This window comes from Lissotriton vulgaris, chromosome 11 (assembly GCF_964263255.1).
Source record: "Lissotriton vulgaris chromosome 11, aLisVul1.2, whole genome shotgun sequence".
Taxonomy (NCBI): Eukaryota; Metazoa; Chordata; class Amphibia; order Caudata; family Salamandridae; genus Lissotriton; species Lissotriton vulgaris.
Genome location: NC_141699.1, coordinates 616,578,403 through 616,593,881, shown reverse-complemented (window position 1 = coordinate 616,593,881; position 15,479 = coordinate 616,578,403). Strand labels below are relative to the sequence as shown.

General features: G+C 38.7%; 1 protein-coding gene across 1 annotated transcript in view; it reads left to right on the top strand.

The window, feature by feature from the left end:
• Window positions 1–15,479, top strand: part of SLC9A9 (solute carrier family 9 member A9) — a 3,064,289-nt gene that overhangs the window by 196,981 nt on the left and 2,851,829 nt on the right. The window contains exon 4 of the mRNA XM_086943725.1: window positions 5,517–5,593. Within this exon, the coding sequence (XP_086799851.1) occupies window positions 5,517–5,593 (77 nt within the window). The remainder of the gene's footprint in view (window positions 1–5,516; window positions 5,594–15,479) is intronic.

The window sequence follows — 15,479 nt, the reverse complement described above, 5'->3', positions numbered from 1 at the left end:
AAATGTATCACCAATATATGAATGAGTCCTACTTAAAATGTACACTCCTGCTGCGCTTTCTGAAACAGACACCAAAGGCTACAAGGCCCAGAGAAGGGGCCCCCCACACTATGACCTTGCAGCTCCATCCAGTGCTTGAAGGCCTTGGGAGGGGGCCCCCTCCAATGGGCCTTCAAACAGTAACAAGGCACTTCCCAAGACACTGCTGAGAGCTCATCAGAGTACAAAAAAAACCAACAACAAAAACCTCAGTTGAAGGGGTGTTCTTTAATAGTGGACAGAAAATAAAGTGGTAGCTGTACCTATCTTAGATGGCAACGAGAACGGTAAATATTTTTATGTTTTGTATGTAATACTGCCCCCCTGTGTCAGATAAGTATGAGTCGGATAGTGTTTCTGCATAAATGAATTAATTGCTTTTCATTTATCGAGCTAGGAAGAATGTATCGACCACTGTATGTCACAGGCATTATTATTACCAAACTTTAGCTGTATTCAATGAAGATGAGAGACACTGTCCTATCAAGATTCGAAGGCTGCTCCCTCCTCCCCACACCCACCTCCTTTTACCTGTGTCCGGCCTTCTGTTGCCTAGATACAAAATGCACAAACAGCGCCGATAATGGCCGGTACTTAACCGAGGCGCTGCCCTGCCCCTGACATTGTGAGGCCAACATAATTGCTGGCCCAGCCATTGTGCCGTCCCCCATTCAGGTTGTCGCATCCCCCACCCGTAATGTAATCAGGAGAGGCAGGGGGCCTTGTGGTGGGCTGATGAGGTGTGACCTTTCACAGGGGCGCGAGGCCCCCTGAGCGCGAGGCCCTGGGCAGCTGCCCACACTGCCCATGCCTAGCGCCGGCCCTGATGGAAGGAAGATAAAGGATCGGGCTGGAAACTAAAGCTAACTGTCTGTTCTGGCGCTGCACAATGCACCTTGCTAATCACATACATTCTATTACTCCTGTTTTCAACATATTGTGAGGATATCAAAGCCTACTCCAATTTCATGCACAGCCTGAGCAAACATGGCCAGATGTTGCTTGCCCAATTAGCCTCTTTCTGGATTCCCTCCAGAAAGTTCTGGGCTGCATCACCTGTTTGAAGATATGAACTCTGCCTACAAATGAAAATGTCAGCCATTTTAAGTATTATAAATCTGGATGGTTGTCCAGGAAACCAAGCACCTTCAAATGTGTGGTCCTCTGGGAACACTTTTTTGAGTGCCTGAAAGGCTTCGTCTCTCTCGCTTTGGTTTCTTAAATCTGACAGACCATTCTGCTGTGGACTGATCCCATAGACCTCTGGCCTGTGAAGTATATGCATTTTTAACCATGATGCTTAAATCAGAGTTCGGCTGGGAGAATTTATGTTTCCAGAAGTATGTACATAGTACTCAGGTTCTCACCCTTAAGATATGCCATAGCAATGATAATACATGTAGTGTCACCTTATTTAGAGCAGCTATACTAATAAATGCATTTACTAATAGATTACTTGAATGTAAAGATTGAATTTGAGTTGATTACCGCAGCACAGCAAAATTGACATAAGAAAAACATATATGAAGATGTGCACCGTATATTATGCTGTTTATTAGCACTGCTGAGGGAGGAAAGGGGCATCTTGACTCACACCAGGCTCACTCGCCTCTCATGGTGCCAGGGCCACTTCACACACTCAACAATAGTAATAAATAACTTGTAACAATCTGCATATATACTATACTATATATTTTAGTGTCATAACATATTGAATTCAAATTATTTTTTAAATTAAATAAATTAATATTTACTTTTTGGTTTTAAAAATAATAAAAAAAATTTGAGTTGCTAAAAAAGATTTAGGGTGAGATTTTCGATTTTTAAAAAAAATAACGTTAGTAATTAAATTAATTAATTTTATTTTATTAAATATTTATTAAACATTTAACTTGATGCGGTTATATGCTGTAACATTTTTAATTTTTAATTAAAAATATTTATTTTAAGTTAATTTACTTTTTTATTTTTCAATTAAATATGTTTGATGTTTTTTTAAATTATTCAGTTTTATTGTTTTTCCATATACTTTACCACAGGGAAATCCCCATTCAGGTGGCAGAGACCTACGCTTACATGTGAAAGGGTACAAGCAGTAACTTTATACACATAAATCCTGGTGTGGGAGGCTTCACTAGGGATCAAAGACTTGTTAATCTGCATTTAGAAGTACTTTTAGATTCAGAAATGGCAAATAGCAAAAAATAATAAAGTTACTCCTAAATGGATTAGTAAATTTATGTGAGTAAATCTACATGTGTAAATTTACCTTTGAGAATAGGTTCCTCTATGATCAACTGTGAAAACCTTTTAAAGCCTCACCTTAAGAGTTCAGAGGAAGTGTTGGGCATTTATCAGTATTTTTTTTCTGTCCAACAGATCATACAGCAACAGTGATCATTCATTCATTTTACTAAATCTTTTGTAACTATTTCCCTCGTGGTATTGATGTTTGCAGACAAAAATTACAATAATATAAGGAACTACATGATCAAAACTCATAGATCATAAATCAGGGCGACACACAATCAACTGTCTAACTAACACAAAAGCTCCTAGCTATGGCTTACCTTCTCAAATTGTTTTTTTTCAGTGAGTCTAGAAAGGATCTAACTCCCATAGTCATGCCTATTTTAACCCCTTCGATGCTCATGACGGAACGGTTCCGTCATGAGCATCGGTCCAGCTGTGCTCATGACGGAACCATTCCGTCATGACCACGCCCGTTTTCATTAGGGCCCAGCACCGGCGGTAAATCTGCACTGCACGGATGAGGTTAAAGATTAGACGTGTAGCCCTGAATTTCTTAGCTATACTCTAAATTGCCCCTATAGCAAACACTAGACACACGTCTGGAGCTGTCAAAGTAAGGTTCAGTGACCACCTTTTCAAGTTCATTCACAATAGCAAATCTCTCTAGTAGCAAGAATGTTTGCTGAGCCAGCACAGTCGCTCACAAATGAGATTCCAAATTATTGACCTTCTACCAAAGCCATTAAGGGCGGAAATGTCAGCTTTTAACGAAATATGGTGAATAAATGTACTTCATAGTTTAAATCCAAAGGGATTATTGAACAAATTGACAACATATGTTTCCTTCGATAACGGGGATCACCATGATGCAGAAAAACACATGCACAACAGATCACCATTATCCTTGTCTACCTCACGTCACACATACCACAATGTTTTGGATGAAGTACTCTGCCAGACAAACTCTAAATCCTCCCAAAGGCTCTTGTCAGTTTGATGAGATTGTTGGTCTGTTGGTGAGGACACACTTTTCTTAGGATAGTATGTATTTTTGACCATTTAATTGATCTATGTAGCAAAAATATGTCATATATATTTTCTTTTTTTGATTTGGAATTGGGGATTGATCCTGCAGGGAACCCCTTGTAAAAAGGGGTTCCCTCCATTGATTGTATTTACTTGACCTAGTGATTGTATTTACTTGACCCCACGTAACAAGAGGATACCATGTGGGGAACATTACCTGGGGATTTGAGGGAATGGAGAGAAAACAGCATAGAGGCAGCAACTCTACAGGGCTCACAAATAATGTTGTTTTGCACCCGCAGTATCACAGCCTAATAAAGCACAGAGAGAGAGCAAAGCATACCAACAACTTAATGAACACCTGTAAGCAGTAAATGGAAAGGTGTGGACCAGTGTTCCATGTAGGACAAGATGGAGGAAACTGAAGTTGGTCAAATCTGTCAGCAGGAGAATTACACAGAAAATTACAAGCAGACTAGCAGTCCAAGTACTGGAGAACAAAACCATTAAGGAGCTAAACGAGAGAAAACAACAAGAGTGCAAGGAGGAAAATCAAGTGTGAACTAAGATCTGGAAGCAAAAGACTACTGCAACCTAAAGTGTTGCCAAACACAGAGTGTGTCAAAAGGCTCATGGAATGTCTTTTTCTTGAAACACACGGTGTCCACATCCCATGCCACAACCCCCACATCACTTGCACTACCCTTGTGTGCAGTGGTGTTGCCAAAGCGGGAATCAATGATCCTGTCCCTAGAATGGCCTGACCATTTACCTGTAAATTCTGCTGAATGCTATGAGCTGCAGGGAGAAACCTTACAGGTCTCCTGAGTCCCTCTCCAGCTGGAGATGTCTATCAACGCCATTAGCATGCATCTGCTTATCAAGGCGCTTGTGAGTGATAACCTTGGTCTGAGGGCTTTTTTGGACATTAAACATGAGTGGCGATAGCTGTGATCCCTTGCTTGCACTACAGAGAAAGGGTTTCCAGCTCAGTGTGGTTCAACTGATCCTCATTTTTAGACTCCTATTAAATAGGAAGGAGCTGTTCCAGCCAAGAGATGTATGTAACAGTCTTTTTATTAGTTTAATTGAATATAGTGATCCACTAGGAGGCTGAAGGCTGCACACTGATCCTAATCTAGGGTTAAAGGAAGGCGTGAATGAATGTTAGCATAGATTTTATACCACTCTCTAGCCTCAAAATGGTTTTACATAATGTTGTTGTTTGCCATGTACTCTTGGAGTTGTTTTGTGATTTCCTCTACATAGATTTGGCTTATGAATTGTAGGTTTGAAATTGGTCTATAGATGGCTAGTTCCATTGGGTCTGCTTAAGACTTCTTCAGCAGTGGAGTCAGCACCGCCTACATCATCTGAGCTGTTGCCAGTCCACTTAGAAGAGAGGTGTGGTGCAAGCAGCTAGCATCAGCAGCCAGTGCGGGTATGAATCCCTTGACCCAGCATGCTTAGTGTAATAACGTGGGACAGGTCATCACACTTAGCATGGATAGACTGGGTTGAGCATGGATAGAATGAGCTTTGTGAGCTTTTGATTTGTTTTGCCTCATTTAGCACTTGTTTCAAGTTCGTTTTTGGAAGATGCTGAAATTTGTACTTTAAGTGGGTGTGATCATGGGAGGGAAAGCTGATGGTTGAGAGTTATCGATGATAGCTCCGCTCATCATGGAGATCTTCGATTTGAGCTATAACGGCAAATTATTGCAGTTTTGTTGTGAAGCTATAGGTTCAATTTTCAGTCTTTCTATGTTGGAAATTCTCTTTACAAGTCGAATTGAGTGTAAATGTACATGTGTGTAGAAGCTTTTATTCACTTTACAATTAACTTTACAGTGAATGTAACGAATTCCCATGAAACATTTAAGATTTGTATATTTACCAGAGTTCTCTGCACCTTGAAAAGCAGGATGCCTTTTCATATTTTCATTTTTTTTGCTTACAAACTAGCTTATTCATTTTTATTTCATTAAAATATTTGAATAGCGTGGGGTTAGCCACATGGGTATAACAGGAATATAAATATATGAGGTGAATCACGGGAAACTAAGAAGAGGAAAGCAATAACATATTCATGCATCCAAGTAGCTTAATGTTTACAGTCATATCAAACTCTTGGATCAGAATTTTTAATAATCTTCTTTCACGTATAACATTAATTTATCATTGCCTTTTGTTTACAGAGACATTTTTTTCGGAATTTGGGATCGATCATTACATATGCATTTTTAGGAACTGCCATTTCCTGCCTTGTCATTGGGTAAGTGAAAGTAAGAGTTTAATAGCAATGACTTGTTTGATTGTAAATTGCGAACTGTACATTTGCAGGTAGGAGGCCAAACAGCCTTTACCGCTGAGTATGTGTACATAGCTTTATTTATTTATTTATAGAGTTTTCTATAGCGCTAGCTAGACCCGTGGGTATCAGAGCGCTTTACATACGTAAAGGAAAATAAAGATTGAATGACATCACAGGACATGAGGAGGCATCGAGATATAAGCAAAGACATAATACTTATGTATCCAGAGAGGGGAAAAAGACGTAGGTGGATAACAAAGTCAGATAACCACCATCCTTGAAGGTCAGACTGAGTGGGGAGTCCATTCGGTTATAGATGCCTAGGATGGTTGACTTGGTCGGTGGAGTATTGTTTGAGGAGAAGGATTTTGAGGCCCTATTTGAAGCAAGCGAAGGAGGGGTTGCAACGTAGGTCAATAGGGAGTGCGTTCCACATCCTGGGTACGTTGCCAGAGAATGACCGGCATTGGGTCGTTTTCTTTTTCAGTTTCGGAAGGATGAGAAGAAGTGACTTGGTGCTTCTTATAGTTCTGGATTTTCCTGCTTTTACTAGTTTGCTGTTTAGGTAGTTTGAGGATTGGGCGTGAAGGGCCTTGTGTGTGATGCAGGCCAGTTTATAAGAACATCTACCTTCCATGGGAAGCCAGTTGAGTGCGTTGAGGGTTGGCGAGATGTGAGAAAATCTTTTTCCCCCAGTTATGAATTGGGCTGCCATGTTAAGAACTGACCTTAGTGGGGCTAGGTGATCTTTTGGTGACCCTGTCAGGATGGCGTTTCCATAGTCCAGTTTAGCATGGACTAGGGACTGTACAATTGTCTTGAGATCATCTTGAGGAATCAAAGGTTTAATTTTCTTGAGTTGTTTTAGAGAGTAAAGTGCACTTTTTGCAGAGTTCTTGATGTGGTCCTTCATTGACAAGTTCTTGTCTAGGGTAATGCCTAGAGACTTTACTGAGTCGGATAGGATGAGGGAGCAGTTAAGGGCATCAAGCTCCTTAAGCCAGGCTTGAATTGGTTGGTGGTTATTTTTGGGAGAGAACAGTATTAATTTTGTTTTGTCCGGGTTAAGTGGCTTGTCTTAAACCAGGCTTGGATCTTGGTTAGCGTGCCATTGGGGTGTCTGATGTCACTGGGTGATTTAATTTTGTAGTATATTTGAGTGTCATCTGCATATAGGTGGTATTGAGCAGTTGAGTTTTGCTATAGTAGTAGTAGCAGCTGACCGACTTGCAATATATATATATTTTTAAACAAACTTTATTGTTTTTTTTCCATACATTAAAACTACAATACGGAATGAATTGACACAGAAGTAGGCAGTATCCACATAGAAGTTCTTTGAACAAAAATATGATATCCATCAATGTGCGTAATCAAGGAGAAAATATCCTTTTATAACATACTTTCCATGTGTCATGACATAAACATTTATATATGTAATAAAATCTAAATATGATCCATTAACACCCCCCTTCCGGTCTATGATCTGCCCCCCCTCTCTTGGCTCTTGCTACATAATTAAAAATCCTGAGCATTCATCTCACTCCGTACAATTCTTTTTTGTTATGATAACGTACCTCTATGTCTTGCCCGCATCTATCACTAAATAACCTTATGTAAAATCAGTACTACATTCTATTGTGTGTGCGAAACATCAGGGGTATCGTCAGGATCAATGCTTTTATGGGCTTCTAACATTGCGTCCCATTCCTGGGAGATTGGGTTTTTCTGTAGACCCCAGGCCTCTTTCCTACACAGAGCTGCACTTTCGGCCCCTGCCCATCTGGTCAGTTCACCATGCCGACTAGCAATATATATGTAACATATCATCTATCCGGAAAGAGAAATACGCCACACAATTAGTTTCAAAGTTCACATGTTTATTTCATTAAGTTATCAACATTGACAGCAATGTAGAATCTGAAACACATTTCTAAATGCGCATTTTATTTCTACAGTTTTTTTTACCAATCATCATCTTTGTGTACTGTAAATGTCTACCCAGATACAAAACGGAAAGGGCTACTTCTCTGAAAGAATATTTATTTTATGCACAAGATCTTATGTTTTCATACTATTCGCTTACTTTCCTGATCTTCTGTTTGCTGCTTGAAGTATATAACGATTCGTACTATTGTGAGATTTGAGTGTTTTTAAACTTTTGACCAGATAAATGTAAGAAAAGAATTCTAAAGAACAAAACCACTCAGTTGGCAATGGGCACCTTCCTGTTATACTGATTGTTACAGAGAGGTCATTTAATTTATTGACAAGCATACCAAATTGCCTTTGCTTGATTTTCGCATCCATAGCTTTCAGTGCATCCTAGGTAGGAAAGACAAGTTTTAGAAAACTAAAAGATGAGACTGTAGATAAAGGAAGAAGAAGTAACCATCACTGTTCTCATAACAGCTCATATTTACAACCACTTATTTAATTCTTAAATGTGCATTAAATCAATTTCTTCTGCCATGCAGTCAGCATTGCAAACTTGAGTGTTAATATTTTACATAAGAAAGTCTGAACATAGATTATGCCGATTTCCGAGAAGGCAGATATAATTAATTTTTTTATGTTTTTTTTAACATGTCATATTAATATATTTCGAAAAATGCTTATCTTACTTGATGGATGAATGTATGTGGATACTGCACACTTTTATCTAGCTAATTCGTTTGTACGATTTGTGTGCTGCCTTTGATTGGTGCCTGCTATCACCATTGAATAATTGTATATGGCCTGGCCCCTGATGGCTGCCAGAACTCAAAAGCGCACTACTTGCAATGGACAATTACACCTTTTTAACGTTTCAATTGTATTTAAATCATTGGTATTCAATTCATTTCACAATCAACATTTATCTTTGCATATTTTTCATAACATGATTACAATCAAATCAATGTCAACAAAATAATAACATAATCAAATCATATTCAATACATAAACCCAATGCATTTCAGGGCTAGAAAGCCCCTTCGTCGGGGGTCTGTTACTCTTGGTGCTTATCAGGTTCACAGTTGCTACTTCTGTTTAGCATAATTCATTAAATTCAACTATTTTAATCTTACCTCAAACTTTGAGGGGAAACTTTATGCTTTTCACGGGTCTGATTCCTGATATTATATTGTGATCTATATAAAAGAAGTTCAATTTATTCTATGACGCATCATTTAGTTGGAAGAATTTTGTAGTATGAGTGGAAGGATGTTATGTTTACCTGTTGCTTGATTTGAGTTAATCTGAAATAAATTTAAATTCTTTTATTTTAGTATCTTATGCGTTGTTTTTGCTGCATAAAACACACTCTTGCCACATAAAAGGCTTAATTAACGCTCACCTGCTGGTATCATTGATGTTGTTTCTATCGGTGGTGTCCTCCCTATTTGTGACAATAAAGTTTTATTGAAAAAACTTTCAAATTTGCAAGCTTGAATGTCTATTTGATTATAAATTAAATGAGTTACCTGCGAGCCTAAGCTGTGTAGCGTTTGTCTCGCTTGCTGGGACAGTATTATCTGGTGCTAGAAAACATAATAAAAGCTAAGTTTTAAACGGGGTTCATTGCTTTATCATCAAATGAAAGCATTGAATAGTGGCTGTTGTTTACCTTCCGAGACAAAGCTCAAAGACTTCACTTTTGTCAGCTTCGCGCTTTTAACAGTGACCTATACAGGGGTTAGAAAAGTGAAATTTCAATGTCTGTCGTCTTTTTGGAATAATGTACGATGCTCGCATCTTACACGCACATGAATTAATTACCTGCGGTCCTATGCTGTGAGGCTTCGGTTCCGCGGTATCTGTATTATTGCAGCCAAATGTAGAGTTTAGTCACGAAGAGAAAAAGGAGAGGGAAATGTTTTTAATTTAGCGTTTAGACGCTATTACAAAGCTAGTGTCGCTTAAGCGCAGTAACGCGCTGCGCTTATTCTATCTTACCGAATTTTCTTGGCTTGTTCGTTGTAACGACTGATCCTCCTGGTTGCCAATGCTTCTGATGTGAATTGTAAGTCCCTTCTCTATTGTCGCTAGTTATTCTTCTCTGTCAGTGATATAGTAAAAGGACTGAGGCTTTTTAAGACGGCGCTAGTTAATGATATAGTGAAAAGACTAAGGCTTTTTAAGACGGCGGCCATTATTAAGAAGTATATTTGGGCAATGTTATGAATGGGTTTTGCTAGGAAATTAGGTGAACATTGAGAAATACTATTAAAAAGTACCACTATAGATTGAGATTATTACAGAAAACTATACATTACTTGATCAGCAGTACATGATACATGTTGTATATAATCAGATAAACATCTTCTTCAACCTGCATTATTTTTTGTGTGTATTTCCACTAGGCATACATTAGTTTCTCTTTGCAAAGTATTTGTTTCTTCCTGCCTATTTACAATCTGAATTTTCAGTGCGTTTTATAAATTGATAATACATGTACTTTTAAATACTTTTTTGTTTTTGTTGGCTATGTAAGTGTGTTAGCTATGTTGCTGTTAATGAATGTATTTTGTGTATCGCGGGTCTGAAGTTCGAGTGTTTAGATCAGGCTATCTTTCTTTCTGCTTATAAAAAGCAGATCATCTCCATTTTGTCATTTAATCCACAAGGGACTAATGTCTGCAATCTGCGTATCCAGTAGGCTTCCCTCTGGAGAAGGGTCTTGGCGTTGTCAAAACCTAACTTCTGTGGAACTTGTTCCTACTATTTGGAACCTTAACTGTGCTATGGAATGTCGCAATTCTGTCCAGTGTTGTGCCAGTGGCGATGTTGCACTTTTATTTCTTATTCGGCTCTTGTGTTCAGACAGTCGTACTTTTAATTTCCTGTCCGTTTTTCCTACGTATAGAAGCCCGCATGGGCTCTTGATGGTATATGCTCTGAATTACAATTCGCATTGTGCTTAAGTGGAATTTTTTCTCCCGTTCTTGGGTGTAGTATTACATTTCCGGGAATTATGTTATTGCAGTTCTTGCAATTATGACATTTTGTTGTCCCTTTGTAGGTTCCTGGTTCATCTGTGTTGCCTATAGATTTATTAGGTTTGTTCAATAACTCTTTTAGATTTTGGGCCCTTTTGTAGGCAAACAAAGGTTGATCAAGAAATAATGAACCAAAGTCCTTTTCAATTTGAAGAATTTCCCATCTCTTTTTGATTATCCTCTTCATATCCCAGGATGCTGTGGAATATTTAGACACGAACACCATTCTTTTATTCATTTTCTTAGGCTTTTTTTTGTAAGAGTTCGCTCCTAGGGATAGTCTTGATTTTCTCAATGTGTGCCTCAAGTAATTTTTTGGGATATCCTCTATCCAAATATTTTTGTTTTTGTTCTTCCAAAGTCCTTTCACAACTGACTGGATCCGATGAAATTCTCTTTATTCGCATGAATTGGGACACTGGAAGGTTATTAATCAAGTTTGCGGGATGGAAGCTTCCATACAGTAATGCGGTGTTCTTGTCTGTTGGTTTTTTGTATACACTGGTGTGAATGGACTTGTCTTTGATTTCTACCATTACATCTAGGAATGGTAGAGCTTCTGTGTTTATGTTGTACGTGAATTGAATTCGAGGATTGGCCATATTAAGACTTTTGATATTTTGGACTAGTGCTGCCGGTGATTTTTTCCAGATTAGGAAGATGTCGTCTATGTACCGTTTGTAGTACACGATACCTTCTTGCCATGTTGGATCTTGCAAGATACAATCTAGTTCGAACTTGGCCATGAAGATATTAGCGTAGATGCAAGCTCCGGGAAATCCCATCGCTGTTCCGTTCAATTGAATGTAGAATTCATTTTGCCATGTGAAATAACTGTTTTCTAAACAGAATTGTAACAGTTGGATTATCATGCATTTGACTTCTTCTGGTTTATCTCCACTCATCAATGCCCATTCCATTGCTTCAAGATTGTAAATAGGCAGGAAGAAACAAATACTTTGCAAAGAGAAACTAATGTATGCCTAGTGGAAATACACACAAAGGATAATGCAGGTTGAAGAAGATGTTTATCTGATTATATACAACATGTATCATGTACTGCTGATCAAGTAATGTATAGTTTTCTGTAATAATCTCAATCTATAGTGGTACTTTTTAATAGTATTTATCAATGTTCACCTAATTTCCTAGCAAAACCCATTCATAACATTGCCCAAATATACTTCTTAATAATGGCCGCCGTCTTAAAAAGCCTTAGTCTTTTCACTATATCATTAACTAGCGCCGTCTTAAAAAGCCTCAGTCCTTTTACTATATCACTGACAGAGAAGAATAACTAGCGACAATAGAGAAGGGACTTACAATTCACATCAGAAGCATTGGCAACAAGGAGGATCAGCCGTTACAACGAACAAGCCAAGAAAATTCAGTAAGATAGAATAAGCGCAGCGCGTTACTGCGCTTAAGCGACACTAGCTTTGTAATAGCATCTAAACGCTAAATTAAAAACATTTCCCTCTCCTTTTTCTCTTCGTGACTAAACTCTACAGTCGGCTGCAATAATACAGATACCGCGGAACCGAAGCCTCACAGCATAGGACCGCAGGTGATTAATTCATGTGCGTGTAAGATGCGAGCATCGTACATTATTCCAAATAGACGACAGACATTGAAATTTCACTTTTCTAACCCCTGTATAGGTCACTGTTAAAAGCACGAAGCTGACGAAAGTGAAGTCTTCGAGCTTTGTCTCGGAAGGTAAACAACAGCCACTATTCAATGCTTTCATTTGATGATAAAGCAATGAACCCCGTTTAAAACTTAGCTTTTATTATGTTTTCTAGCACCAGATAATACTGTCCCAGCAAGCGAGACCAACGCTACACAGCTCAGGCTCGCAGGTAACTCATTTAATTTATAATCAAATAGACATTCAAGCTTGCAAATTTGAAAGTTTTTTCAATAAAACTTTATTGTCACAAATAGGGAGGACACCACCGATAGAAACGACATCAATGATACCAGCAGGTGAGCGTTAATTAAGCCTTTTATGTGGCAAGAGTGTGTTTTATGCAGCAAAAACAACGCATAAGATACTAAAATAAAAGAATTTAAATTTATTTCAGATTAACTCAAATCAAGCAACAGATAAACATAACATCCTTCCATTCATACTACAAAATTCTTCCAACTAAATGATGCGTCATAGAATAAATTGAACTTCTTTTATATAGATCACAATATAATATCAGGAATCAGACCCGTGAAAAGCATAAAGTTTCCCCTCAAAGTTTGAGGTAAGATTAAAATAGTTGAATTAAATGAATTATGCCAAACAGAAGTAGCAACTGTGAACCTGATAAGCACCAAGAATAATAACGATTTCCTTTTTTCCTTAACAGACCCCCGACGAAGGGGCTTTCTAGCCCCGAAATGCATTGGGTTTATGTATTGAATATGATTCGATTATGTTATTATTTTGTTGACATTGATTTGATTGTAATCATGTTATGAAAAATATGCAAAGATAAATGTTGATTGTGAAATGAATAGAATACCAATGATTTAAATACAATTGAAACGTTAAAAAGGTGTAATTGTCCATTGCAAGTAGTGCGCTTTTGAGTTCTGGCAGCCATCAGGGGCCAGGCCATATACAAATATCTTACTTGATGGGGCATACCTGGTCAGTATTCATCATTGCGACAAAGACATCTAACAATAGAGACTTACTACAGCATTATGCAACTTATGTACAAAATTGTAATAAGCCTTAGTTTATCTTAGAGATTAGTTTGCTTTAGATATTATTAATGGAGTACATTGGAAGAAGTCTGTATTCGTACAAAAGTAAGAATAGCTTGAGATGGATATTTCATTTGCTGAAGACCCTCAACCAAATATATTTATGTGTGTGTAGGGAAATTGTATGCAGCAGATTTGAAATACATTTATTGATAAATCTGAGAAATGTTCCTTTTTTTGTTATTTTTGAGAACTTACCAACTATGTTTTACCTATGAATTATGTAGACTGTCTGTAGATTTTGTATTGTGTAATGGTTTGCCAAAATCTAAGTACAGTAGAATCTGTAAATTACCAAACTGACTCTGATAACTCTAAAGAATTTGCTGTAGTTTGTTCAAATTAATTGTGCTCCGTAGCAGACAAAGTTCTACTTCAGAGTTGTAGTGCTCATGTTTGTGTTGTTTCAGTTGTAATTATGTATAAGTTTGTGTCCAAGCTATTAGACGCATGTAGGAAACTGGCTCTTTATTTACTATATCAAACAGAGGTATACTGTACATAGAATACAGGTATTCACATGTAAGTGGACAGGGGCTTGCTCTAGCAATTCCAAGGTGCTCTTCTAGGGGGTAGTGTGGTCGAGCAGCTTTAAGCTTATCAGAGAGAAGTGTTAGACTTCTGCAAAATACACACACAATCAATAAATGATGCACACGACTTCTTAAGGAGATCCACACACATTTATAAAAATAACAGAAATCTTTATATATATTATGGCACCAGAATCAATACTATCAAGGAAGTACGTTTCAAAATAGAAATACTTTACATTTTCAAAAGTCAACACTGCAATTTTCAGTAGCTGCAATGTAATCCTATGGGAGGAAAAACAAATACAGAATACAGATGGAATTCAGTGACTTATGGGTTCAATCTCCTGGATTTGGGGTGAGTACTGGGGAAAGTCCAAGGTAGCATCAAGATGTCACAGCGTGTGGCACTGGGGCGGACGGGTGCAGAGGTGTAATACAGCACTGGGTGCCCAATGTTAGTCTAAGGGGATCTGTCTCCATGAAAAGAGGCTGCAGGTTTGGACTAGGAGGCCAGTCAGGCTGGAACAACAGGGAGGGCTCAGGCCTTGTGATGGGGGGACACCTTTGATCTTCTTCTCCGTGTACCAGGAGTGACAGGTGCAGAGATGTCCTTAGGCGTCTGGTTTCTGTCACAGGGAGCATTAGCATTAGCGGTCCAGGGGCCTGCAAACAGTGAGCAAGTTCAAGGTGGGCTTTGTCTCTGGAGGGCTGAGGGGCCACGCTGGCACCATTGGCCCACTTCAGCTCAGACCAGGTGGCTCGGGTGCCATAGTGCTTTCCGGTGTCTGGTCTTTGCAGTGTTCTATGGTACCTGTAGGGTGCAGTGGGACAGTTCCACTGCTCCACTGGAGTTCCTGAGTCTTTGGAGAAGTGCTGGCAGTCATCCCAAGCTTTAGAGGATCAGCAGCTTGGAGGGTAAGACGACTTTAGCACAATTGTCGAGAATAGGCTAACAGGCCGGCAGGGTTGGTACCAGGTATGTTGTTTCTTTTCTTGTTTTTGCTTTTCACGGCTCTTCAGTCCTTTTTCTTCTTCTGGTCGGCAGGATCTGATTTGCTGGTGCCAGGAGCTCCCATGAATACTGATTTTTGGGGAGCTAGGGGAGTGTAGATTAGTAGCCAATAGGCTACCTACCCCTGGGAACACTACGCTCCATTTTAATCAGAAAAGGAGCTTGCAGGCCAGTGGACATAAATATTGCATAGGGCAATGTTGTTTTCATAAAATAAAGACCCTATATGTCCAGCTTCAAGTTTAAGTAGATCCAGAGGAAAACATATACATTTTCCATTCAAAGAACTAAGATATATTGTGAGCCAGTGCACCATAATTTTGCATGCCTGTCTGACGTCCTATTATTTTTCTCCTTCTTTTGGTTCATAATTTTCATATAAGGATGACTAACCTACTGGGGATCAGCCAGTGCAAAAGGTGTTCCACCAAATAAATAACTCTATCTTTTTAAAGGCCATAAAGGATTGACAAAAACAAAAGTGCAGAAGGTTTCTTGTCCCACAAGCCTTTATTGCTCGTGATGCTGTATTGGGAAGCATGGACATTCTTTTT